This window comes from Pan troglodytes, chromosome 10 (genome assembly GCF_028858775.2).
Source record: "Pan troglodytes isolate AG18354 chromosome 10, NHGRI_mPanTro3-v2.0_pri, whole genome shotgun sequence".
Lineage (NCBI taxonomy): Eukaryota > Metazoa > Chordata > Mammalia > Primates > Hominidae > Pan > Pan troglodytes.
In genome coordinates, this window is record NC_072408.2 from 100,395,798 (window position 1) to 100,422,870 (window position 27,073).

At 44.6% G+C, this 27,073-nt stretch overlaps 1 protein-coding gene across 15 annotated transcripts; it reads left to right on the forward strand.

The window, feature by feature from the left end:
- The first annotated feature begins 9,840 nt into the window (after window positions 1-9,840).
- On the forward strand, window positions 9,841-26,212 carry SOCS2 (suppressor of cytokine signaling 2). Of its 15 annotated transcripts, none has more exons than XM_016923987.4 (4): window positions 9,841-10,129; window positions 12,618-12,969; window positions 14,657-15,108; window positions 15,439-16,132. In XM_016923987.4, the coding sequence occupies exons 2-4, from the start codon at window positions 12,831-12,833 to the stop codon at window positions 15,577-15,579; spliced, it is 732 nt and encodes a 243-aa protein (XP_016779476.1). In that variant the 5' UTR covers window positions 9,841-10,129; window positions 12,618-12,830; the 3' UTR covers window positions 15,580-16,132. The 15 variants fall into 15 exon arrangements, 10 of the variants coding, with proteins under 10 accessions (XP_016779476.1, XP_009424272.3, XP_016779480.1 ...); XM_009425997.4 differs by lacking the exon at window positions 9,841-10,129 and adding an exon at window positions 11,006-11,146; XM_016923991.4 differs by lacking the exon at window positions 9,841-10,129 and adding an exon at window positions 11,234-11,356.
- Window positions 26,213-27,073: the final 861 nt, after the last annotated feature.

Sequence of the window (27,073 nt, forward strand, 5' to 3'; positions counted from 1 at the left end):
CGTTCAACATATGCAAATCAATAAACATAATTCATCACATAAACAGAACTAAAGGCAAAAACCACATGATTATCTCAATAGACACAGAAAAGGCTTTTGATAAAATTCAACAACCTTCATTTAAAAAAATCTCAATAAACTAGGTATTGATGGAACATACCTCAAAATAATAAGGGCCATTTATGACACACTCACAGCCAATATCATACTGAATGTACAAAAGCTGGAAGCATTCCCCTTGAAAACCTGCACAAGACAAAGATGCCCTCTCTTACCATTCCTATTCAACATAGTATTAGAAGTTCTGGCCAGGGCAATCAGGCAAGAGAAAGAAATAAAAGGTATTCAAATTGAAAGAGAGGAAGTCAAACTATCTCTTTTGGCAGATCACATGATCCTATATCTAGAAAACCCCATCATCTCAGCCCAAAAGCTTCTTAAGGTAATAAGCAACTTCAGCAGTCTCAGGATACAAAATCAATGTGCAAAAATCACTAGCATTCCTAGACACAAACAATAGACAAGCAGAGAGCCAAATCATGAATGAACTCTCATTCACGACTGCTACAAAGAGAATAAAATACCTGGGAGTACAGCTAACAAGCAAAGTGAAGGACCTCTTCAAGGAGAACTACAAACCACTGCTCAAGGAAATCAGAGAGGACACAAACAAATGCAAAAACACTCCATACTCATGGATAGGAAGAATCAATATCATGAAAATGGCCATAATGCCCAAAATAATTTATAGATTCAATGCTATTCCCATTAAACTACCATTGACATTCTTCACAGAGTTAGAAAAAACTACTTTAAAATTCATATGGAACCAAAAAAAGAGCCCCTGTAGCCAAGACAATCCTAAGCAAAAAGAGCAAAGCTGGAAGCATAATGCTACCCAACTTCAAACTATACTACAAGGCTATGATAACCAAAACAGCATGGTACTGGTGCAAAAACAGACACATAGACCAGTGGAATGGAATAGAGAACTCAGAAATAAGACTGCACATCTACAAGCACCTGATCTTCTTCGAATCTGACAAAAACAAGCAATGGGGAAAGGACTCCCTACTTAATAAATGATGCTGGGAGAATTGGCTAGCCATATGCAGAAAATGGAAACTGAACTCCTTCCTTACACCTTATACAAAATTAACTCAAGATGGATTAAAGACTTAAATGTAAAACCCAAAACTGTAAGAACTCTAGAAGAAATCTAGACAATACCATTCAGGACATAGGCATGGGCAAAGATTTTATGACAAAAATATCAAAAGCAATTGCAACAAAAGCAAAAATTGACAAACAGGATCTAATTAAAGTAAAGAGTTTCTGTACAGCAAAATAAACTATCTTCAGAGTGAAGAGAAAACCTTCAGAATGGGAGAAAATTTTTGCAATCTATCCATCTCACAAAGGCTTAATATCCAGAATCTACAAGGAACTTAAACAAATTTACAAGAAAAAAAACCAAACAACTCCATTAAAAAGTGAGGAAAGGACATGAACAGATGCTTCTCAAAAGAAGACATTTATGCAGCCAACAAACATATGGAAAAAAGCTCAACATCACTGATCATTAGAGAAATGCAAATCAAAACCACAATGAGATACCATCTCATGCCAGTCAGAATGGTGATTATTAAAAAGTCAAGAAACAACAGATGCTGGCGAGGCTGTGGAGAAATAGGAATGCTTTTACACTGTTGGTGGGAATGTAAATTAGTTCAACCATTGTGGAAGACAGTATGGCAATTCCTCAAAGACCTAGAACCAGAAATACCATTTGACCCAGCAATCCCGTTACTGGGTCCCAAAGGAATATAAATCATTCTATAAAGATACATGCATGCATATGTTCACTGCAGCATTATTCACAATAGCAAAGACATGGAACCAACACAAATGCCCATCAATGATAGACTGGATAAAGACAATGTGGTATATATACACCATGGAATACTATGCAGCCATAAAAGGAAAGAGATCATGACTTTTGCAGGGACATGGATGGAGCTGGAAGCCATTATCCTCAGCAAACTAACGCAGGAATAGAAAATCAAACACCACATGTTCTCACTTATAAGTGGGAGGTGAACAATGAGAAAACATGAACACACGGAGGGGAACAACACACACTGGGGCCTGTAGGGGTGATGGGGGAGGTGGGAGCAAGAGCATCAGGAAAAATAACTAATGCGTGTGGGGCTTAATACCTAGGTGATGGGTTGATAGGTGCAGCAAGCCACCATGGCACAGATTTACCTATGTAACAAACCTGCATGTCCTGCACATGTACCCCAGAACTTAAAATTTAAAAAAAATTTAAAAATGAGAGATGCTGGCTTATACTTTTCTCTTCTGTCTTGCCTGTCCTTGGTATGACAGACTACATAATGTTGGCCTCCTAATACAAGTTGTTAAATGTTCTCACATCTCCGATTTATTTTTTTTTTTAAGTTTATGTAGGGTGGATATTATTTTTCCATGAAATGTTTGGTATAATTCATCAATGAAGGCTTCTGAACCTGGAGACTTTATTTCATTAATATAAATAGGGCTATAAAATTAGCCACTTGTTTATTGTTTGTTTGTTTATTTATTTATTCTGAAGGTACATCAGCAATCTACTTCTTCTTGAATAAGCTTTGGTAGTTTGTGTTTCATTTTGTGGTGGTCTTTGTGTGGGATGTTGGCATATAACTATCTTCTGACTTCCCAGTGCTACAGTGATCATCTATATATTTATTCATATCATCTTATGCTATTGTTATTTTTGTCCATTCAATGGCTGGAATCAATAGATCACAATATAATCTGTTGTCAATGAAGATGTGGCAGGGGGAACTTTGTGGTTGTGGCAAAGTAGACGGCATTGTAGATCTTGGGCTAAAAATATAAGAAAGACAAGGATTTGCCTGACGGCTTTGTCAGACAAATTTGCCTCTTTTAATTAGTATGGGTTTTAAAAATGGGAGAAAAATTTAGAAAAGAGTAACTGGCTCAGAGAAACTTGTAATAAAAAAACACTCCTTCCCTGCAAGCATTGGAAAAGCCAGAGAAAAGCCAGATAAATTGGCAGGACTTACTAGCATGATGCTTTCTCTCTCTCTCTTTTTATTTATTATTATTTTTTGGCATTGTATAAGAAACAAGACTTGACTTTAGTATGTATTTTAGAATTGTTGGCACATACTGAAATGTAACTTTTTTTCGATTGGGAGTTTTTGATAACAAAACAGACAAAAAAACCAATTTTCCTCAATTCTTTATCCCTGTCCTATGTTTAAATATTGTAAATCACATTTGAGAATATTATAGTTACATTTGTTGGAATAGTACACAGTGATTTGAATCACCTATTTTAAAAGCAACTTACTTGCCAAGCTACTTTTTCACTTAAAATGTTACTTTCATTTATACTAAACCCTATATATACTGTTTTTCTAAGGACAATTTGTTTACAAGTACAGAATAACCTACTTAATGTACTTTGGTTTAATTTACTTACATGTGAGGTAAGTATTTTTTTCTACCATCATCAAAGGGTTGCTACAAGAATAAAATCAGGCATATGCTGTAATATGTTGGTGAAGAGAGATTAAAACCATAAGTAAAGGCAAAGTGATAAAGGCAAACTGACATTATTATATCACATTCCTTTACGGTGGGACATGATAATTATGATTGTAAATTTAACACAATAGGATAGCAGAAAAGGCCTATATGTGTGATCCGCTGGCCTTTCCAGGTGGAATGTATATAGAAGTTGTCCTGTGGTTTGAGGAAGCAGCTACTATTTGCAGAGCCTCCCTCATGTGGTTCTGCCACAAGCCTTGGCTAAAGGTAGCCTCACCCGTGATTGCCAGCCTGCAGGTTGGTTCACTGGGTGCTGCTGCTTCTCAGAATTCCGTGACTAAGCCAGGAGTGGTGTTTGTTCTTTACTGATAGGTATTCTTCTGCCTGCTCTGCTTACCACATCATCACACCAGGCCTTGACCTTTGTGAACCTCTCTGGAAAGTCAAACATACCTAGAGGCTGACCAGGCTTAGGTCTAATAACACCATCAACTGTTCTTTGCAAGGTCATGGAAAAGAGGTTGGAAGTGATTCAAATGAGAAGGAAACTTAATAGCTCATCCAGTCCAAATTTCTCATGACATGGATGGGAAAACAAAAATTCAGAGACGTTAGGGGGCTCCATCCGGGTCCCCTCTACTGTGATGCCTTTCTGGACATCCCAGGGTGATTGCAGTGGTGCTTCTGGCTGTTTGCAAAACCATTCTGTGCACTCTCCCATGACTTCTCACCCTTTGTTAGAATTATCTGTTGATGGTTTCTCTCTCACTAGAACTAGACCTCTTTAAGAGGAAGGCTGAGTCCCCCTAGTGGGTTCTACGAGGCCTGGAACATTGTAAGTACTCATGCATGTTTGTTGACTTGATGAATCTCTCTCATGCTACTAGGTACTATTGTTTTGGGGCCAGGCTCATGGAGATTAAGCAGGAACTTCAAGAAAGCCAAGCTCTTCTTGGTAGCAGACCAGAGTCTGAAGGGTAAGCCAAAGAGTAAGCTGGGAAGCACATCCAAGTAGGGGAAGATTAAAAAAAGTGGATCCAGGGCAGAAAGAAGGTGGCAAAAGTGTTTCGGTTCCCTCACTTACAGACGTATTAGATTCATTTATTTATTTATTCATTCAATAACTTTATATTGGGCCAGAAGCTGTTATAGGCACTGAGGATATAGGGGTGAATATAACAAAGTCCCTGCTTATATCACAGTGGGAAGAAAGGCAGTAAACAAATAAATGAGTAACCATTATATGGTCAGAGAATAGTAAAGTGTTAGGATAAAAAAATAAAGCAGGAGGAAGAAATGGTCACTGGTGGGGCTTCTATTTTACATAAAGTGGGGAGGGAAAGCCACTCAGAGCAAAGACATGAATGGAGTGAGGCAGCAGCGACATGGGACTACTGGGGAAAGAGCATTTCAAAGAGAACAACAGGTACAAAGGCCCTGAGGCAGGATTGTTGTGTTTGGGAAATAAGGAAGCCAGAAGGTTAGAGCACCATGGCTCTAACGAGTAAAATAGTGTCCTTCCCAGCGCCAAAGTCTTATTGATTGATGATCCTCTGACTATACAAACCAATTCCAATAAAGAGAGTCCCAGCCAGGTGCAGTGGCTCACACTTGTAATCCTAACACTTTGGGAAGCTGAGGTGGGAGGATCACTTGAGCGGGGGAGTTTGACACCAACCTGAGCAATAAAAGGAGATCCTGTCTCTACAAAAGTACAAAAATTAGCCAGGTGTTGTGGTGCACACCTGTGGTCCCACCAACTAGGGAGGCTGAAGTGGGAAAACTGCTTGAGCCCAGGAGTTTGAGGTTGCAATGAGCCGAGATTGTGCCACTGCACCCCAGCCTGGGTGACAGAGACAGTGTCTCAAAACAAAAACAAACAAACAAAAAAGAGTCCCATACAATGCTGAAGGCAGACTTTTATTTCTCAGGGTTATCTTAATAAAGACCTTCCACTCCCTTAGAACAAGTGTTCTCACCTGAGGTCAACAGACCCATGCGGATTTAGAGTGAGGTGTCAGGTTGTCAATCAAGCCCCCAAATCTGTGCATCTAGAACATTTTTCTGCAGAGAAAGTCTTAGATGTAGCCTGCCAATAAATGCCTGCAGAGCTAGGTGGGAATATAGAAGAATGAAATACATCACGTGTGAGAACCCAGTCTCTTAAACACGGAGGAATATTATTTTCTTCCACAGAGAAATATGCCTTCTCCCTTTTATTCTGACATATTCAGCCTTCTGGGTCTGTCTTTTATTTCGTCACTTCTGGTAGAGACTTGGGTCCAAATAAATATCTCTCCACCATAAGAAACAGTAATGCAAGGGTGATGACAAAAGGCAAGCAATGCTCAGTGTTGGGGAGACCTTGGGGCAGGTGAGGATTGGGCAAACGGGAGGGCACATGCCTTCTAAGGCAGGCACTCACTCCTCTGCTTCAGTTGATCACTGCCTTGAGGAAATGGGACCCAGTATTGACAGACCTTATGGCTGGTTAAGAGAAAGCAGAAATTTGGTTCTCTTTGGAGATGAAATCTCAATTTAGTTCACATTTTCTTTAGAGAATCCTGGCATACCAACCAGAACACTCTGAGTGAGTCAAATATGGTCCCGATAGGCAGGTGGTTTGTGACCTCTGGTCTCTAGATTCTACTGGAATTTCTGATTGATTCGTGTCTTAAATACGATTGATGACTGCTGTCCTAGAACATGTTTCCCCTCCATTCTGTGGGCGGAAAGACAGACGGCATGGACATTTACCATGTTCTTGGGTCCCAGAAGTCCAGGAGAAAGCCATCTGCCTCACTGCTCCCTGCCCCATCCTGGGCCCAGAGCACTAATGCCAGTGGCATCAGCTCTGCTCTTCTCCCTCTTCCTTTGTCTACCAGTGAGTGTCCTCCATTATGGAGATGGAGCAAGCAGTATATTGTAAAAGGGACTTAGTGCTGAGAAGCACCAGAGGAAAAGTAGGAGATGCTCATTAAAGTGGAAGGCAGCTCTCTTCTTCCCCTTCTCAATTCTGCATTCTGCTCTCTCCCCTAAATGCCCCCCACCCAACCCCCAAACTCTGGAGAATGCCCAAATCCAACCAGGTCAGGAAAAAATAAACTCACTGGCTCCTGTATTGAGAAGTCCAAATGTGGTGCGGCTTCCGGCATGTGGGATTCAAGCACTCAGGCATTTCTCCCTCTCACCCAACCTCAGCTCTGCTCTCTTCTCTGTTGCCTTTGTTCTTTGACAGGCTCCCTCCAAGTGGTGGAAAAGTTGACCTGTATGGTCATTATCACTCATCATTTCAGAAGGGGAGAGCCTGCTTCTCTTGTAGCATTTCCATCAAATCCTGAAAATAAAAATAATCTGGTTGGTTCTACTGGACTTGTGATACTGGACAAACCTCTATGTCCAAGAGCTCGAGTCATTCCCATTGGCTCACCTGGGCCACACACTCTTCGTTTAGTGCATCCCAGGATCACAGGGAGTCTTGAGGGTGCTGTGTGTGGTGGTGGTGGTAGGGAGATGGCAAATTCTAAAAGGAAGAGATGGTGGATACTTAAAGCCTACCTTCTGCCCACAGGTGTGTCAGACACAATCTCCAAAGGCCATCCTATTGTTACCCTATCCCCCAAACAAACACTGAAAAACTCTCCTGGCAATTTGGCAGTAGCTCAGTGTGGAGCATTTGTTAATTCCAGTACTAGAACGTCTGCATTGCAAAACCAGAAATGTCCAGTTCTGGTTTGGCACACAGAAGAGATTTTCAAGCCTTGGCAACTCCTCAGTGCAGGCAGTGGAGGAAATGCTCCAGCTTTGTGAAAATCTCCCTTCGCTCCTCATGGAGAATAACCGTTCATCACTGCAGCCATGAATCTGCCACACTGAATAGATGTGGTCTGAAAATCTAGGGACAAATGGAATCACTTTGGAAACCTGTAAATTTTAAAGCCGAAAGGGCGCTCCAGGGAACCAACTACATGAAGTTCTCTGGAAGCCACAGGATGGGAGGTTTGGTGGGGGTGGAGGTGACCATTGAATTTTACATAGGCAAATGTAAGACAATCTTATCCATAGACAGAAAAATCCAAACTCACCGAGAGTAAAAGGATGATAGTTGAAATAACAGCTAATTGTTATTAAGTATTTGCTAAGTTCCAAAGCACTTTTCATAGATTAGCTCAATTAATTCTCACAACAGGCCTGTAAGGTAGGGACCATGATCATCTCCAGAAGAGGCTAAATAAATTGCCAAAGATCACATATGTAGCAAGTGGTGGCAGAGTGAGGATTCATACCTAGACAGCTTAACTTTAAAGCCATGGTGCTAATGCATTCATTCATTCATTCATCCATCCATTCATTCAATGATTATATTGGATGCCTACTACATGCTAAGAACTATATTCAAGGTGCTGAACTACAGCTGTGAACAATGCAAGTACAAATACATGAAGCAGAGTTGGGGAGAAAGTAAGTTGGAGAAATAAGACATAAACTAGGTTAGATGGTGATCATGATTAAGGAAAAAACTAGAGCAGGGAGGAAAGAGAAATGTGCAGGGGGAGGGTCAATTCTGAGTGAGTCAACAGGCAAGGTCTCACTAAGAAGGTGGCATTAAATAAAGATTTGAGGAAGTGAGGGAGTAAACCTTGCAGCTATCTAAAAGAAGAGCATGAGAGGTAGAGGAGACAGCAAATACAAAGACCCTGAAGCAGGGGCAAGTCTAATGAGTTCTAGAATTAGCAAGGAGTCCAGCGTAACTTGAACAGAGTGATCAAAGAACAGAGCAGGAGGAAATGAGGTCAGAGAGGTAAACAGGCTGGAGTGCAGTGGCACCGTCTCGGCTCACTGCAACCTCCACCTCCCGGGTTCAAGCGATTCTCCTGCCTCAGTCTCCCTAGTAGCTGGGATTACAGGCATGCATCACCACACCCGGCTAATTTTTGTATTTTTAGTAAAGACGGGGTTTCACCATGTTGGCCAGGCTGGTCTTGAACTCCTGACCTCAAGTGATCCACCCGACTCGACCTCCCAAAGTGCTGGGATTACAGGCATGAGCCACCGCGCCCGGCCAGGATTCTTTTAATCAAGTATGATGCAGCCATCGGGGTTGGAGCATTCTAGGAAGAGGGAACAGCATGCACCAAGGCAACAGGAAAGCACATAAAAAAGGAGTTGCTGGAAGATTCATTTCAACCCACTATCAAGTAGATATTAAACTTACTGTATAAAAATGTTAGGGCCAGGAGGGGTGGCTCACGCCTGTAAACCCGGCACTTTGAGAGGCCGAGGCGGGAGGATCGGTTGAACCCAGGAGTTCGAGACCAGCCTGACCAACAGGGCGAAACCCCGTCTCTACTAAAAATACAAAAACTAGCCGGGCATGGTGGTGGGCGCCTGTAATCCCAGCTTCTCGGGAGGCTGAGGCAGGAGAATTGCTTGAACCTGGGAGGCGGAGGTTGCAGTGAGCTGAGATCACGCCCTGCACTCCAGCCTGGGCAACAGAGGGAGACTTGGTCATGCTCCCTCCCCCGCCTCCGCCAGTTTTAGGAATAAATACCTTTTTATTTAAGCTAAAGTGTGGGTACACCCTTCCTCTAGGATTCTCCATCAAGGAATAAGAAGCCATATTAGGACAATTTAGAGGGCAGTTAACCCTAGTAGACATAGTGGTTCTTAAAAGGCTTGGGGCCTCAGACTGTACACAGGCTTCACATGGAATCTGATTTGTTCCTTTATCCCAGTCCCTCACCCAGAACCCGAATCTAGCCCTTCATGTTATAAAAAGGGCCAGAGGTCCAAAGAGGGTAAGTGCCTTGTGCAAAATTATTCAACTACTTTGTAGAGGATTTTAACTAGGGTTCAGTTAGCTCCGCCCACAATATAAAAGGCTCTTTCTAAAAAACGAAACATGATTAAGGGCACACGGCTCCAGCGTTAACAAAGCTCTTTGTTAGCTGGGAAATGCCCCCCTCCCCGACTCATCTGCTTATCATCTGCATAGAATTATGTACTCAAAAGCAGGAAAATTATTGAGAAAACCGTTGGTCCCCGGCTGCAGACCCCAAGGTTGGGAGCTGGTTCCCGTTTCCTCCCAGAGCCGGCAGGGGGGGCACCAGGCAAGGTTTGCAAGACGCGCCTCCCTCCCACCCCTCCCCCTTCCTCTCCCAACTTCCCATAGCCGCGGCCTCAACTAAAAGTGGCCATTGACCTTTTAAGCTTTCGAGCAGTGATGCAATAGAATAGTATTTCAAAGAAAAATGCTTATCGAAATTTTGGATCCGGTTTTCCCGTGATTGTTAAGGGTTTCTTTTAAAAAGTAGGTCACATTTCAAGTAGGTCATATTTCGGGGGCGGGTGCGCAGACAAGGAGATGAGTTTCCACTAAGGCCAGGGGGCCTCCAACGGGGTTGGAGGTGAGAATCCCAGGTAGGGTAGAGGTGCCGAGATCCTTCCGAATCCCAGCCCTGGGGCGTCAGCCCTGCAGGGAATGGCAGAGACGCTCTCCGGACTGAGGGAACCGAGGCCAGTCACCCAGCCCCTTCCGGGCGCGCAGGTAAGGGCGCCCCCTTAGCAGCCGGCGCAGGTGACCCGGGCGGGCCGCCGGGTCTACCGGAGACGTTGGAGCAGAGGGGAGGAGGAAGGGAGGAGCCAGGTGGGTGCGGGTGACAGGGAGCCGGAGCGCCAGGGGGAGGGGACTAAGGACGGCCGGCGCCGCTTAAGGAGGCGCTGCTCTCCCGCTCGCTGCCTTCCAGGACCTGATCAAGGGGACCGCCTCCGGTCCCCGGCCGTGGGCACCGGGACGAGCACGGCGTCCCCACGCCATCAATGTGTCTTAGAGCCGGAGAGTCTGGTTTCCGAGGACCCACAGTCGCTCCTGCACGCCCACCCCCCGCAAATGTGCGGCCAGGAGGGTCGCATCGAGGGGGCGCCGCCGGGATGTTTAGAGGAACCCACCCCCGTGGCAGGCCAAGGGCCAAGGATCGCTATCCTTCCCTGAACCCGGGCCCTCAGCTGGCCCGGGTAGGGGGCAGGCTCCGGCCGCCGAAACGGGGTTGGCTGTGGCCGGTGGCCGGGGACATCTCTAGCTTGCGCCCGAGCACCCCGGGGTGTGGGGCCAGAGGCAGGCCGACCCCGGCGTGCACACCGCCCGCTCTGCACCCGAGCGCTCTCACCCGGTCTTCCCTGAAGCCTGTGTATTGCGACCGAGCCTCTTTAAAGCAGTAGCGGGGCCCGCGGTCACGTGAGGCCGATTCCTGGAAAGTTCCTGGAAAGCCGCCTCCGCAGCAGCCGGGCGGGGCGCGAGCGGAGCGCTGACTGGGGAGGGAGGCGGGGAGCAAGGGAGGCGCGTCGGTCTGGGAAGTCGCGCGCACTCGCTGCTCCTGGGACCGACGTTTAACTCTTGCCAAGTCTCGTCGCAGCCGCCGCGGCTGGCGGGCCTTGGGCTTCCCCTGAAGCATGAGCCCTCTCGCCCGCAGCCACCCTCACCGCGTGGCCCGCGGACAGTGCGCGCCGGGGTCCCGGTGCACAGCCTCAGGATACCCCGTGCCCGCAGCTCGGGCGCCCGCGGCAGGTACCGGTAGGGGGGGAAGCCCGAAGGCTCCGCCCCGAGGAGAGTTGCCGGGGAGGGCGGCGAGGCGCGGCCGCGTGCGCCGGGGAGCGGCGGACGGCCTGGGCTTCCGCAGCTCGGAGCGCCGGGGAAGAGAGAGTCCGAACCGCGGCTCTGTCCCGCGGCCTGGCGTTGCTGCCTGCTTTCTCCAGCCCCTTCTCGGCGTCTGGAAGTGTCTGGAGTTTCTTTTTTTTATTTCCCCTAAACTGCCATTCAAATTAATAATCCTCCTAATAACCTGATCTCCCGCTTCTCCCCACCGGCCTGCCTCCCGCCCTCGCTCCTTCCTCCCTCCCTCCCTCTCTCCTTCCCACCTCCAGGGTCGCAGCCGGAGGGAAACCAGGCAGCAGTCCGAGGGTGGAGGTGTCCCAGCCCGTAGGGGGCGTCGCCGCGCGGTGGGGGATGGGGTCGAGGCAATGATCCTCAAGGCTTTTGTGTGCCCTCTGCGCACGGAACTCCGGCCGCCGCCTCCGAGCGCGGGGCTGGTTGCATCCCCGGGCATCTCGTTCCCAAATTAAACGTTAACGGGGGAAACAAGGGCAGACGCCCCTCCTCTCCCGGGCCCCTCCCGCCTCCCCTTTCCCCCCCACCCCCCCCCCGCCCCATGTCCGCTGAGGAGGCTGCCTGGTGCGGAGGCGGCGGCGGCGGCCGCGGCCGAGGTCGAGGTAAGAGTGCGGCGTTGGTGGTTTGCACTTTCCGCAGCGCTCGCGACCGCCCGCTCGGCCCCGGCCTCGCCTCGGAGCCCCGCGAGGGCTGCGCGCTCGGGCCGATTCCTCGACAGCGCCCGCGGCGGCGAGAACCACCGCAGCCATCCTGGTCCGGGAGCGACCGCCGCGGCACCCCCAACCCCGCCAGAGCGGGCACCAGGAAGCGGGGGGAGGGGAGCGAGGAGCCTCCCGGGCGGAGATGCGGCAGCTCCCGCACCTCCGCACCCCGGGTTGGTGCCTCGGGGCCCCGCAGCGCTTTAGGGCGGAGAACCAAGTTTGTGTGGGTGCTTCTTCCTGGGGGCCCTCGGGCTGCGCCAGGTGTGAGACCAGAATGCCAATTTGGGGAATCTCTCCTGTTCTTTCCTTTTTAATTTTTTCTACTTGTCCTTGACAAGGGCCTATTCCCACTGGATCTGCAGGTGACTATTTGCTCTTCCTAGGTCGCCAGTCTTTGATTTCAGCTAGTGACCCTGGGCGGGAAGACACCCTGTTCACCCTCATCCTGACCTCCGCCCCCCACCTCTTCAGCCAACTTTATCTTGGATCTCTGCTCTCTTTATCTTTTCTCTAGAGCTGGGCCAGGGCGCTAGCTGGAAGCTTGGGGTTAAATGGTGCAGGAACGTAGAGGCGGAGGAGTCCCTGGGATTTTCCACGTCTATTTCCCCACCCCCACCCCAGCCGCAGGGGTCCAGTTTGGACTGACCCAACCTCCCGCTTTCTCTTTGTAGGCGATCAGTGGGTGACCGCGGCTGCGAGGGACTTTGTCATCCGTCCTCCAGGATCTGGGGAGAAAGAGCCCCATCCCTTCTCTCTCTGCCACCATTTCGGACACCCCGCAGGGACTCGTTTTGGGATTCGCACTGACTTCAAGGAAGGACGCGAACCCTTCTCTGACCCCAGCTCGGGCGGCCACCTGTCTTTGCCGCGGTGACCCTTCTCTCATGACCCTGCGGTGCCTTGAGCCCTCCGGGAATGGCGGGGAAGGGACGCGGAGCCAGTGGGGGACCGCGGGGTCGGCGGAGGAGCCATCCCCGGAGGCGGCGCGTCTGGCGAAGGCCCTGCGGGAGCTCGGTCAGACAGGTAGGGAGCCGATCGGCCGCGACGCGTGCGGGAGGGGGCGCCTCCCCAAGGACGCAGCTAGGAAGCGGGGTCGAGGTGGGAAGCAAAGAATAAGATGGAAATACGTCCCTTGCTTCCAAGGGACCGCGGAGAGCACGCTCGCAGGGTCCTGGGTCCTTGGGAATGCGTAAGGAAAGTGGTTCTCCAGGGACTCAGGCCTGGCGGAACGCAGAGCGCGGGAAGGGCTTCTTGGAAATAGCTTCTTAGCACGCTGGAAGATTTACTGTTTTCCGCAGCTGCTCAGGGTTAGGCGCCCGGGCTCGAACCCCGGCCGGGGAAAGCGTCGGGCGCCTCCCTTTGCACGGGGTGCAATCAGCAAGTCGGTGCCGCGGGCCCCGCAGGCCCAGCAGCATCTGGCTCCCGGGCGGAGCTGCGGCTGCAGCCCAGGATCTTGGCGGCCAAGTTCAGGGACTGACACTGCCGCGAGGGCGGCTGCCCGGGCGTCGAGAGTAGGCTGCGAAGCCCCCGCCAAGCGCGGCTTCCATGGTCGGCGCGCCCAGGGTACTGCCGCTTTCAAGTACAGTCAGGCAATTCGCGCGGCACGCTGTCTCTAGGCATCTGAAAAAAGAAAAAAAGTAAAGTATCTGGCAAATCATTCTGGCTTTCCAAATCCGTATCCTAAAAGCTTACAGTTGTGGCACAGTTGAAATTTTGGTAGCAACAGGGGGAGGGAGAGGGAAAAGTTCTCTCGCTTGCGATTCCGGTCTTTCCGTGTGGGCCACGGGCTTTCCCTCCCGGGGAGGCACCGGCAGATTGCAAGTATCCCGGTAATTGTGGGGGTGGGGGGAGCACAAATGTTCAGACTTCTTAAATACGGACGGTCTTTGAGCCTTCTTAGAAAGCAGGGTGGGCCGGGGAGATGGTGCAGGCAGATGAAATCAAGAATGCAGGGGAGACGGATGGTTGTGATTGGGTTTGGATTAGGGCAAAGTTCAAAAGAGTTTAGGGAAGATTGTAAACTTGAAGTAGTAATTATCACTTGGGAATTCCCATTTCTTAGTGACTGGTAAGGTAGTCATAAAGCAGCGAACAGAAGCTATTGTACTAGAGCTGTGCTTTTACAACAAGTACATAGCAGTGCTTTCTACATAGAAGGCTGTTCATAGCAGGCTTTGCAGATTCTTTTTTTTTTTTTTTTTTTTTTTTTTTTTTTTTTTGGTGGGGGGCACACCAACCATCCAAAAAAGTTGCTTCTGTTTTTACTGTAGTTCAATTACAGGAGTTGGGTTTTCCACTTTTTAAAGGGCATGGCTTTTATTTCTAACTTCTGATTTTTTTCTAATTTACCTAAATCTTTATTTTACTTAAATAATGTTAAAAGTGTCATGCTTCATCAGCCAGTGTGTCATGCTGCAGATGTTCTTTTGGTTCATTAGAAGAAAATCTTAAGAAGAGCTTCAGAAAGTTAATTTTTTAAAAAAGAAAGAAAACTGGCTCGCCGTTTGTGTTCATAAAATGGACCCAAATTTTTATTAAATTCCTACTGAAAGTATTTGTGGTGGCCCTGGTAAACTTTCGCTCACACACCACCTTTTTTTTTTCTTTTTTAGAGCTAAAAAAATTATTGCCAATTACTTGCTCTGTTCTAAGAATTCTTATAATAACTGTTTTACCCTCTTTTCTTTTTCTTTTTGAACAAAAACCCCAGGATGGTACTGGGGAAGTATGACTGTTAATGAAGCCAAAGAGAAATTAAAAGAGGCACCAGAAGGAACTTTCTTGATTAGAGATAGCTCGCATTCAGACTACCTACTAACAATATCTGTTAAAACATCAGCTGGACCAACTAATCTTCGAATCGAATACCAAGACGGAAAATTCAGATTGGACTCTATCATATGTGTCAAATCCAAGCTTAAACAATTTGACAGTGTGGTTCATCTGATCGACTACTATGTTCAGATGTGCAAGGATAAGCGGACAGGTCCAGAAGCCCCCCGGAACGGCACTGTTCACCTTTATCTGACCAAACCGCTCTACACGTCAGCACCATCTCTGCAGCATCTCTGTAGGCTCACCATTAACAAATGTACCGGTGCCATCTGGGGACTGCCTTTACCAACAAGACTAAAAGATTACTTGGAAGAATATAAATTCCAGGTATAAATGTTTCTCTTTTTTTAAACATGTCTCACATAGAGTATCTCCGAATGCAGCTATGTAAAAGAGAACCAAAACTTGAGTGCTCTGGATAACTATATGGAATGCTTTCTAAGAACAGCTGAAGCTAATCTAATTTAAATGCTTGAAGAGGTAGCTAGGTGTTTAAAGTTCCTCCAGATACTTTTACCTGAGTGATGCTTCCCTTCCTAAGGCTGACCAAGACCTGTTGATCCTTTTAGATTAAAAATAAAATGTCGCATGTAAAGGCTGAAGGCGCGTTTTATCAGAATGCCTTGCCTTCTTAGGTTCTTTTCCATTATGTCAAAGGTCCAGGCTCCAGTAGGAGAGAAAGAACTCCTCATAGGAATACTGAAGAAGTGGGAAGGAACCAAGCTGACACAGGCCTCACTGCAATTTGATATGCCTGCTGATCAGAGTCTCTTGGGCATTTTATATTTTGCATTCTGATGTACCTAGGAGTTTTGTTAAACAAATGATGTATGTGAGTATTTATCCCATTTTATGCAATTAACCAAATCAACCAAAAAAAGTGACCATGAAGTCCTGTATTTGTCTTTTTACTACATGTATGAACTCTCATGTGAATGAGTACTGTAGTAATCCATTTTATGGGAGCCTTATTTCAGAAATATTTCAAACTGGTGCAAATGGAAAAGACTTTCTCTTTTCCTTTAAGGCTAAAGACAAGAATATCATGCTATACAGGTGCAACTCAATCCCCGTTAATAAAAACCAATGTAGGTATAGGCATTCTACCCTTTGAAATAGCTGTGTCCCAACCTGTTGCCATTGATTTTTTGGAAATGGCTTTAGAAATATCCAAGTTGTCCTTGAATTGTCTAACCATGGACATAAACAGTTGTCTCCCTTCTACTGTGTAGAATACTTTGACTTAATTTTCTTCCAGATACAGGGGGATACCTGCCTGTTTTTCAAAGTGTTTATTTACTGCTGTTACTATTTGATTAGAATGTATTAAATAAAAAAAACCTGATTTCTACAAGTTGCACTTATTGAGTTCTAGAGAACGTACACTTTCATGGCAATAGAGGATTGCCATAAAAACTTCTGTCAAGTGAAATAAGCCAATTATTCAACAAGAGGTAGAACATTACTTGCCATTCTGTAAAGTTATGGGCTGTACCTGCCCCCTTTGCAATTTAGAAAGCATGGTTTAGAAACTGCAGGAATTGCCAAGTGGCCGGGTCTTTTATAATTTGAATAGGCATAACACTGATGTCCTCTGTGTTTCCAAAAACATGGTTTAGAAACTACAAACATTATGACATGGCCAGTCTTTTACAAGTTGAGTAGGCATAATACTAAAGAAAAATACAAAGTTTTATGGCCACTTATTTTTTGCTATGTTAGTCTGCATAACTGTTATAAATGTACCATCTTTTCTAGAGTCCAGACATTATTCATTTTATGGCTGTAAAATTTTCCTGCATAGCTACAATCCTATGGTGTGTCACCATAAAGGTGGACCCTGTGTGAATGAGAAAATTCAGTTATAAATTGTAATAAAACCTGCTTATTGCATATCTTACCTTATTTTCATGAAGAAGTTGAAAAATGGTTTTGTGCCTGGCAGGAAACATACTATGTATATCCAAACAGCAGAGCCAAACACAAAAGACTGCTAGGTGTGCCTCAGAAAGAGTTTATTTGTGGCCTAAAACTTCAAGAAAAGCTAGACATGTGGGGTCGGATCTATGATGGGGCCATAACCGTTTGATGAGGATGCTTAGAATCTGTGCTTCATTCACCGTTTTTCTCCCACTGACAACACCTGTTTAGTGTTGGATGTTTGATTTTTCTGGCAAAACTTCTATATGATCAGTGCCAAGGGGCTTTGTGGAATTTCTTTAAAGGTCTTTTGCATTTCTATTGTCACTGTTTTGAACACTCTATTTCTCAGTTACTGGGAGTGGGGAGGCAGTTGTGAGGCATGAGTACCTGTGAAATTGGAAAAAGTTCTGAGTTACTGCTCGCAAGTGACTAATTATGAGAAGGCTGGAGGACAGCACAAACATCTCTGGAGTGTGCCATGAAACCTATTGCCTTATATTTCAATCTTCCATATTGCAAGTAAGTTGATAAACATCAGGAGGCAATTATTTTTGGTTTTGTTTTGTTTTTTTACGATAACTGACGTCATTTATTTATTGAGTTTATTGTGAACCAGGTTCTCACTCAGCACTTGTATTATCTCATTTAATTTTCCCAAGAACGAAATGAGCAAAGTACAATGATGATAGGAGGTTCCCCTCCTGATTTGTGAGTCAAGAGGCATTCCAGGAATATCCTAGCTCTTTTTTTTTTTTTTCCTGGGAGAGGAATTGGGAAGAGCAAATTGCTGCTGAAAATTTCTACATTGATCCAGACAAACAAGTTAGAGCAGGCTGAAAAAGAACCCTTGGTGTTTTTACTGCTGTTCAACCAGATCAACTGGAAAAGTATAGATACCTTAATTAGCACTGTGCTCTGTGGGATTCTGGTCAGCCTGGCCCAGTGGTTTTTTCCCCCTGAACACACCTGAAAGGGGAGCTCATAATGACTGCTGTGCAGGTGGGCGGGGAGGGGGCTTCCTATTTGATTTAGTGGCTGATCAATGCCAGTTACCAATTATTGGTGCCCCAATTATACATGGTGGAAAAAAAGTACACTTGTCTAAATTATCCTCACCAAAGCCTGGAAAAATATCCAGTGTTTTCTCCCAATGTAGGGCAATTTAGGGCATTTGTGAGGATATTTATTATTGTTGTTGTTGAAGAATATGGTATACAAGACTTATATATCCCCAAACTCTGAAAATATTTTGACCTCAGTTTCTGTTCTGGGCAGAGATGAGGCAGTGCAGTTTTTCATGACCATTACAGTGAGCAGTGGTGATTGCTTTTTAGGGACTTGGAGATTTTTTGGAACTTTGGGTAGTGGAGAAAAAGGCAGTTCAGCTTATGAGATGAGAGGTCTTTTTTGGTGTGTCAGTAAGAAAGTCTTGACTTCATAATAATTATGTAATCCAAATAGGTAACAGAATGGGACAGTTGTTTGGGAGTGTTTATTTTCTTGGGAAGGATTTTCTCTGCTTTTAGAAAAGTGTACCCTGTTAGGAGGGTAGGAGACAGAGACGTCATCTTCGTCAAATAATCCAAAGGATGGAATGTCCTGAGACCAGGCTGTGCCCTTCTCAGTTGTGAGTTTAGGCACGGGGTAGGTGGGGTTTGAGTGGCTGTGGTTATGTCTAACAGCTGGGCTGAAGTCTCCGTCTTTAAGTGGTCCTTTCTATCCTTTAGAGCAAAACAATGTTCTTGCAGGCCTTTCATTTACTTAAGAGGTCTTCTGTATTCTCCTTTCCCAGTTTTTTTTAACTTCTTAGAATTTTAAAGCTTGAAACCACTTTTTAGATCACATATTATGGATTTTATGGAAGACTTTCAGATCCAGAGGGGCTGGGAGAGTTGCATGCTCACACACACACACACACACACACACACACACACAGGCACACAACCCAGCCAATCAATGACAGAGTCAGGATTCAAACGCAGATATTTTAGTTTTAGGATTACTATTTGTAAAAGTTGCACGCTCCTACCCTTTGATAAAATTGCCGAGACTCTTCTTTGCTTTCCTGCAAGCCCTACAGTTCTCTTAACATCATATATTTCTTCCGCTGGGATTCAGAAGCCAGGCCTGTGGAATACCCTGTGGGATAATTACAGTTCTTGGCCTCCTCTACCCGATTCTGAAAAATCTGCCTCTGCTGGATTTCATGATGTCTTGATCCACATTAGTTTTTTGTTAATTTTAACTCCTTAACATTTCTAATCTGTTTGCTGTTTTAAAATCCAAAACCTCCCATCCATGCTGTTTGATGATCTCATTTCTACCTCCACCAGATGTGATACACACCCAGCCACAATGCCCGGGCGACTGCCCACCCTCCCATCCTTACCAGCAGGACCCATTCTTGCTTTTGCCCATTCATGGGCATAAGGGATAGTTAATTCCTGCCTTACTTTCTCCCTTTCCTATCATAAAGTTGCCCTCTTGCCTTAATCTAACACAGCCTTTCTGGCCGCATGATACTCCAGGGAAAGAGGATAATTATACTCTCCTTGAGTTGGGTAATTGAATGATTTGGACTACCTTAAGATTAAATCTCTTTGTATCTCTTTTTGGTTCCATTCAGGTTGTGAAGCAAGTAGCCAGCCCCAGATGCCACACTTTTGTTATGGGCATTTTTTTTTTTTAATCTACTTATTTTTTAAATATGGCAGGCTTCTTTTTCAGTGTTAAGTTAAACTTCATTTGCACGGAATAAAAATGCCCTCCATTCCTTTGCTTCTGCTGCTGTATGTCTATAAGTAAGAATGATTCTGTGAGAGTTTTGTTTCATTTCTTCATATGCGTGGTTCTTATATTCTCATCTTCACATATTTTTGATTTTTCTAACTTTTCCTCTGCGTGGCTTGAGTTCAGGTGACTTTATTACTAAGGTAATAAAGGTAACAACTATTGTTAGAGTGGCCTCTGAAAGTCCTGGAGTCCCCAGTGTCTGAAGTCATGGAGCAGAGCTGGCTTTTCCTATCTACCCCTTCCTGAGCTTTGTCAGCAAAGGAGGCTGGATCAGCTAAGTGTGCCACAGAGAATAGGACTTACTTCAATAAACATGTATTTGTAAAGATAAAACTAACTGCTTTTACAGACAACTCTCACTTTGACCCACATCCTTAACTTATAGGCATTCTGACTTGCCCTAGATCAGAAGTGCATTTTGTGATGTATTATTCACGTGGCTTTGCCTCTCTTAGAGAAAGGCTTGCCAGAGTCCTAGTGAGAGAAAAGGAAATATCGCCAGCTGCCTTCTCCTGTCTCAGCATAAATGCCACCCAAGGAGCCCCCTTGCCATGGTGGGGTGAGACTTTTTCGCCAGTTAAACCATCACACAACTTCATAAAATTTTCCTACATCTCCCCAGTTTCCAGTTTCCTACAGTGTTAAAGATAAAAACTTGTTTGTTTGTTTGTTTTTGCTAAGCTTTTTTTCCCTTCTGTTAGTTTGGTATCCTTTTTCCTGTTTAGTGTTTGGTCCAGAATGCTGCTGTGATCTTTAACATTCAGAAAAAATCCATGTTAGCCAGGCACGGTGGCTCATGCCTGTAATCCCAGCACTTTGGGAGGCCAAGGTGGACGGATCACTTGAGGTCAGGAGTTCGAGCCGGCCTGGCCAACATGGCGAAACCACATCTCTACTAAAAATACAAAAATTAGCCAGGTGTGGTGGCGCACACCTATAGTCCCAGCTACTTGGGAGGCTGAGGCAGGAGAATTGCTTGAACCTGGGATGCAGAGGTTGCTGTGAGCGGCAATCTTACCACTGCACTCCAGCCTGGGCAACAGAGTGAGACTGTCTCAAAAAAAAAAAAAAAAAAAGAAAAGGAAAAGAAAAAGAGGCCATGTTATTTCTACCCAGAGAAAGTTGTTTGACTTCCCATTTTAACATTCCCCCTTGCCATCTTGATGAACTTGACCCATCTTAGGTTTCCAGCATAGCTTGTTTCTCTTCATTTTTATTTCTAGGTTGTGGCCATCAATTCTGTATTTGGTCAGAAAGTGTCTTTGTATTTTGCATATTGGATTAGAGCATCTGCTCTTAATTATCTGTAGGAATAAGAGGCAGAGAGACTGGGGAATAGTAGAAGCCCATAAACACATCTAGCCAATAGTTTCAACTTCCTCCCCATTCTATCTCCTTTGCTAGAACCACTGACAGAAAAATCAGCTGCTTCTCTGTTCTCTCATTTTATTTTCCTTGTCCATCATGTGATAGGGATGTTAATATGCAACAAACTGGCTAAAAAAATATCAAGAGAGAAAAGTAAGGGAGATGGAGCATCAGTAGTGTGTGGAGGCTCCTGAGAGTCAATTACTAAAAACTGAGAGATTTTGTGAGCTCAATCATTATGCATAAATTATTGATAGATTGAATCAGCCATGGTGGGAGTATTACACCACAGAAATAGGCAGATGCTATAAATTAAGACTCTCCGCCACCAGATAGCTGATTTAACAACATAGCACTGATCTAGGTATTATGTCCTCCTCAATAATTGAGACCTCATTAGGGTAAGATCAGTTTATTTGTAGCCTCTTTTATACCAAGCCCAGTGCTTAGAGCAGAATAGGAGTGAACAATTCAAGGAATGATTTTTTTTTTTAGTGTGTGTCAATCTTATATTGGGTTACATTGTCTTCTACTATGGATCAGGCCATCTCCTGATTCTGTGTCTTTTTCTAGTTACTCTGGGGTATCTGTAGCTACCTTTTCAATTTCTTAGTAGGAAGGTGTTAGGCAATCTCAGCATCATGTGATCATTGTTTACAACGACTCAGCTCTAATAGATCAGGGCCTCTTTTTTCCTTCTAGCTTCGTTCATTTATCTCATTAGTTTTCTCTTTTTTTTCCTTCCTCCCTCCCTTCTCACCTGCTTTCTCCCTCCTTCTCTCCTTTCTGCCAACGTTTATTGAATGTCTACTGTATTACTCAACAGTAGGAAGTGTTCTTTCGTTGAGGGAGCTCTTACAGACTATGGGAAAGGATGGAGAGGATGGGGACTAACATTTATTAAACAGTCTAATATATCCCATACCCTGCTTAGCCATTGCATTTCATCTTCACAACAACCTGATGAGGTATGTATGACCCTCATTTATTCCAAATGAAACAGAAACTTAGGTCAAATATCCTGCCCAGTCAAGTAGGGAAGTCATGAATCAAACCCAGGTTCTGCATCTCAGGATACCATATTGTATAGGAGCTGTAATTACATGAATAACTTATTGTAAAATGCACTGTTAAAGGCAGCGTAGTTACTTTGCGGACAGGGTGCCATTGACCTGCTTTGAGGGTTTATGAAGACAAGCCCCCAGAGGAAGGTATCTTGTGTCTGAGTGTTAATAGGCTGGAAGGAGTCCTCAGACCTGCTGAGTGGGGAAGATCTTTTGGCTGAAAGGTTGAAGAAGAGGGTAGAGATGAGGCTTCTGGGAGGTGCTGTCTGAGGGTGACTTGGGGCAGATCTTGCAGGCCTGGCTGAAAACCTTGGAATTTATCCTGAGGGCAGTAGGGAGCAGATGTCAGCTTTTTAAATGGAGGGGAAAACAACAGAACTAAGTTTGTGTTTTATATCATCCCTCTGGAGGTCCTTTGGAAAAATGGCTTGGAACAAAGCAAGGGCGGAGTGAGGGAGACCGGTTAGGTGTTAGGTAGGAGGGAGGTAGTCCTTGTGAGAAGATTGGAGAGAGAGTCAGAGGTTGACTCTTTCCTTCCTTGGCTGCAGGCTCAGATTTGCCCTGGAGTATGGGGCTTTGAGTCACACAGATTGCACGCTTCCCTTTGAGGAGCGGCTTCCACTTTGGGCAAGTTGGGGTAACTGGCACAGATTCTATTCTCAGGAAAGCAAGAGGTCGCGGTGCAGCAGGCACAACCCTGAACTAGGAATTGGAAAACTTGGGGTCCACTCTGGTTCTCTGACCTTGGGCCAAACATTGAATCTCTGTTATCTGTAAATTGAAGAGCCTGGAGCCTTCAGGATTTTTGGTCCCTTCCAAGAAGGTCCCCATCTGCCCAGATGTGATAGTACATTGGGGTGGGAGTGCTCAGAGGAGAGGCGGGCTCCACCTATCAGTGGAGTCTCAGTTTCTACGTAGATTGTAGTATAGATTTTACCTCTATGCCATAATATATTCTCATTTATTTTGAAAATATACTTCCTTCTTAACTCTGGGTTTTTTTTTTTTTTTTTCACAGCCAGCTGTTTTTTATCCTGGTTAGAAGAATTTTGTGTTTTCTTTTAGCTATGGATCTTTGAACATTACCCTATCATTGAAGAGATTTGACTTGGGTTTTTAGTTGTTGGTTGTCATGGAGAAACAGGAATCTGGTGTATGCCAGCCATCATCATCATCATCATAACCCTTTGGATGAATTTTCATTATCAAGGGATCTGGAGGGCTGTCTTCGCTCTGCTCCCCAGCTAACAAACAGATGTGTTCCCAGAAGATGATGGGCATAGGGTGTGTTTTTGCAAGTCATTTTTCCCATTTATGTAGATTATTCTTATTTCCAATTGATCCTCAATAGATAAGAGTGCCATTGAGCTTTATTTTCATCTGTCAAGCAATTAAGAAAAAAGTAAAGGAAACAAAAAAGCTATAATATACTAAGGAAATTCTTAGATTCTTTGGTAAAATTAAAAGAATCTTGGTGCATGAATGATCCGGCCCCAATCTATCCATCTTGCACATTTGGGTTTTCCTGGATCTCTCTTAAAGTGGGGCACATCTCTGGTCTTGATAGTCAAGGAGGAGGGTTGGGGTAATCAGATGTCTCAAGCAGAGGTGCATCATTGAGCCTGGGTAATGGCTCAAAGTCTCCCAGATATCCAGTTTGAAGCTGCGTTGGGCAGGCCATGGGATTTATTACGTCCAAGGCGTGACAGGCAACCATTCTATAACAGACCAACTCTTGGGCTTCCAGAAGACTGAAAAAAGCTAGAACATTTACTAATGCCAGGTGTTGCATTTGACACTTTACAAGTATGACCTCACTGAAAGTTCCCAACAAACATCTGAAGTAGATTCTGCTTTTATCACCACTTCAGAGACAAGGAGATTGACACTTACACAGATTAAATGATTTAATAGTGTCGAAAGACAAAATCACAACAAATTCTCTTAAAGATCTTAATTACCTTTATTTGCAATTCCAGAATTGGGTAACACTTCATTCCATAAAATAGAGTAAGTGTTCCAATGAGCTAAGCAGAAGAGGTTGGTTTTACAGCCAGAGAGGAGTAGAAGAAAGCAAAAAACAGAACCCAGAGTGGATTGGTCCTTTCAAAGTTAAGTTCCTTGTAAGGTGGGGACAGGGAGACAGAACAATAGAAAAGTAACTGATTGGTTAACATCAGGTTACTCCAGGTTACTTTTTTGTAAGGATTACAGTAGAGGGAACTTAATTATCATGCCGATTGAAACTAGCCTGCTTGGGAAATTAGGCTGTTACCTCTCTCCCGATTTCTCAGGGGGTCAGATAACAACCTAGTTTCAGTTTGGTAAAAACCTCAGCTTGAGTGACTCCATTTTGATTAGATTAGATTTTTGGGGTCTAGTGCAAGACCTTAGTCCAAAACAATGACTTTCTATAATTTTTATTTAACAGGAGGGAAACTTGAGATTTGAATTCAAGCCATTCTGACTCAAAAGCCATGATTTTCTCACTCTTTTATTCATTTTCTCAATAAGCTTACAAATGCTTTTAACCTCTGATGCCTGCAGCCAGCATGTACCTCAATATTGTCTGCTAGTCACATGTAGGTAATATTTCATCATGTGGTTAATACTAAGAGGGCTATGACCTCTTAATAATGATGCATCTTAATAATGATGCTATTATTGGGACTTTGATTTCATAAGTAATGCAAGATCTGCCTAAATCCTAATTATCCAGCTTGGAAGAGTCCCTGACATCTGAATTTACACCTTTTCTTCCCTTCTTTTTTTTTGAGACGGAGTTTCGCTTTTGTTGCCTAGGCTGGAGTGCAATGGCATGATCTCAGCTCACTGCAACCTCTGCCTCCCAGGTTCAAGTGATTCTCTCGCCTCAGCCTCCCGAGTAGCTGGGATTACAGGTGCCTGCCACCATGCCCAACTAATTTTTGTATTTTTTGTAGAGACAGGGTTTCACCATGTTGGCCAGGCTAGTCTCAAACTCCTGACCTCAGGTGATTCACCTGCCTCGGCCTCCCAAAGTGCTGGGATTACAGGCGTGAGCCACCACGCCTGGCCATTCCTCCCTTCTTTTAATCTCCTTTAGGTGTCTATCCAGTGCAACCATATACCACAAGCTCTTCCCTATCACTCCTTTCCTTTCTCTGGAGGTAAATTTTATAAATGATGTGTCCATCATAATAGCCATTTTATGTTGCAGAACAAACAACCCCAAACTCTCGGTGGCTTAAAACAATAAAGATTTCTACATCTATACACATTTGTCATAATCACCAGGGAGGCTCTTTTAGCCACTCAGAACCAGGCTGATGAAGCAGCTGCAGCACCTCCTCAAACAGCTGGTCTGAGGTGCTGAGCTGATGGGCAAGGAGAATCAGAGGATCTCTTAGTGGTGTTTAAATGCCCTGTCACTTCTGCTCCTGACAGATTGGCCAGAACTCTGTAAAATAGTGCCACCCAACCATAAGGGGGCCAGGAAGCACAGTTCTCCCCTGTGCCAAGGAGGAGAGAAACAGAAATGTTTGGTGAGCGGCATGGTGTAACCACCACATATACCATGCCATATATATCCTGCTTCCTTCTTTTTTTCTGCCTAGCTTGGCAAATGTGACTTCACGTAAACTTTATAGAACATGTATAGCCTCTTTAATTCCATTTCTCTTTCGCCTTTGTCTTCCAAAAGTTTTTCAGGTACTGCAAAACAGTGTCTCTCCTTCGTGTAAGCCAAAAGGAAAGATCTCAAGCCTTGAAGTGAAATATACATAATTCATCCCTCAGTATCTTCAGGGATTGATCCCAGGACTCCCGCCCCTGCCCCCCCAAAAGCCCTGCCAAGGATACCAAAATCTGAAGATGCTTAAATCTCTTATATGAAACGGTATAGTATTTGCATATAACCTGCATACACCCTCACATATACCTTAAATCATCTCTAAATTACTTAATAATACCTAATACATGTAAATACTATGTAAATAGTTGTTATACTATATTTTAAAGGTTTGTATTATTTATTAGTATTGTATTGTTATTTTTTATTGCTTTTTTTCCCCTCCCCCAAATATTTTCGTTCTGTGGTTGGTTGGATCCGTGGATGGGAAACCCACGGGTACAGAGGACTGACCATATTAAAGAGCTAGGGCTACTAACCTCAAAAAGTTTCCGAATGACCGGAAGTTCTTCTGATCTTCACAAACATCTCTTGGGCTTCCTCACTTGCTAAAATTAAACCTGTCTTTTCTCCAGTGTCAATATTCAAGATAAATAAATTATGTTCACATTCACTCCTATTGTTTACTGTTTTGCTTAATTGGCTATATTTCAATAATATTAAATGGTATTATTTTCTACCAGTTTTTAATCAGACTTGAAGCTTTTCAGGCACATTAGAGAGTAAATGGACTTTTGTGTGATAAATTGGGTACCTAATCACCAATTTTAATTTACTTCTGAGGAAAATTCTATTGTAAATTCCAGACAACTGGTTTGCAAACCCTGCTTTAGAATGCAACCTCTTTCTAGGATGAGGCCTTTTTCTGTAGCAAATTTCTGTATAACGAAAATACCAGAATAAATGCTGTGTTTTAATGGACAGTTATGCTCTACTACATTCATGGATCACTATCTCTGAAAAAATTAGAATATGAAAAATGTACTTAATTTACAACTCTACTGAACACAATTCAGTTTTTTCCTTCGTTCAGTTTTTTTTCATTTCAGTTTTTCTACTCTAACCCAGATTGAAACTTTGCATTATCTTTAACTTCTCTGTCTTTATATTTATTTCCTTCATTTATTTAGTTATTCATTTTTTCAATCATTCATTCACTCACTCATTCAGTAAATATTTACTGAGCATCTACTTGTAGTCATGAAGCAAGGTTCTGAGGAATGTTAAAAAACACAGTCCCTGGCCGGGCACAGTGGCTCACACCTGTAATCCCAGCACTTTGGGAGGCCGACACGGGTGGATCACTTGAGGCCAGGAGTTCAAGACCAGCCTGGCCAACATGGCAAAACCCTGTTTCTACTAAAATTACAAAAATTCGCCAGGTGTGATGGCGTGCGCCTGTAGTCTCAGCTACTCTGGAGGCTGAGGCACGAGAATCACTTGAACCCAGGAGGCAGAGGTTGCAGTGGGCTGA

Bases quoted from the DNA above. Each gene is read 5' to 3' on its own strand.
- SOCS2 (XM_016923987.4), top strand. From the start codon at position 12,831: ATGACCCTGCGGTGCCTTGAGCCCTCCGGGAATGGCGGGGAAGGGACG. The intron at 12,970-14,656 runs GTAGGGAGCCGA...CAAAAACCCCAG, and splicing joins GCGGGAGCTCGGTCAGACAG to GATGGTACTGGGGAAGTATG. The intron at 15,109-15,438 runs GTATAAATGTTT...ATTATGTCAAAG, and splicing joins TGGAAGAATATAAATTCCAG to GTCCAGGCTCCAGTAGGAGA.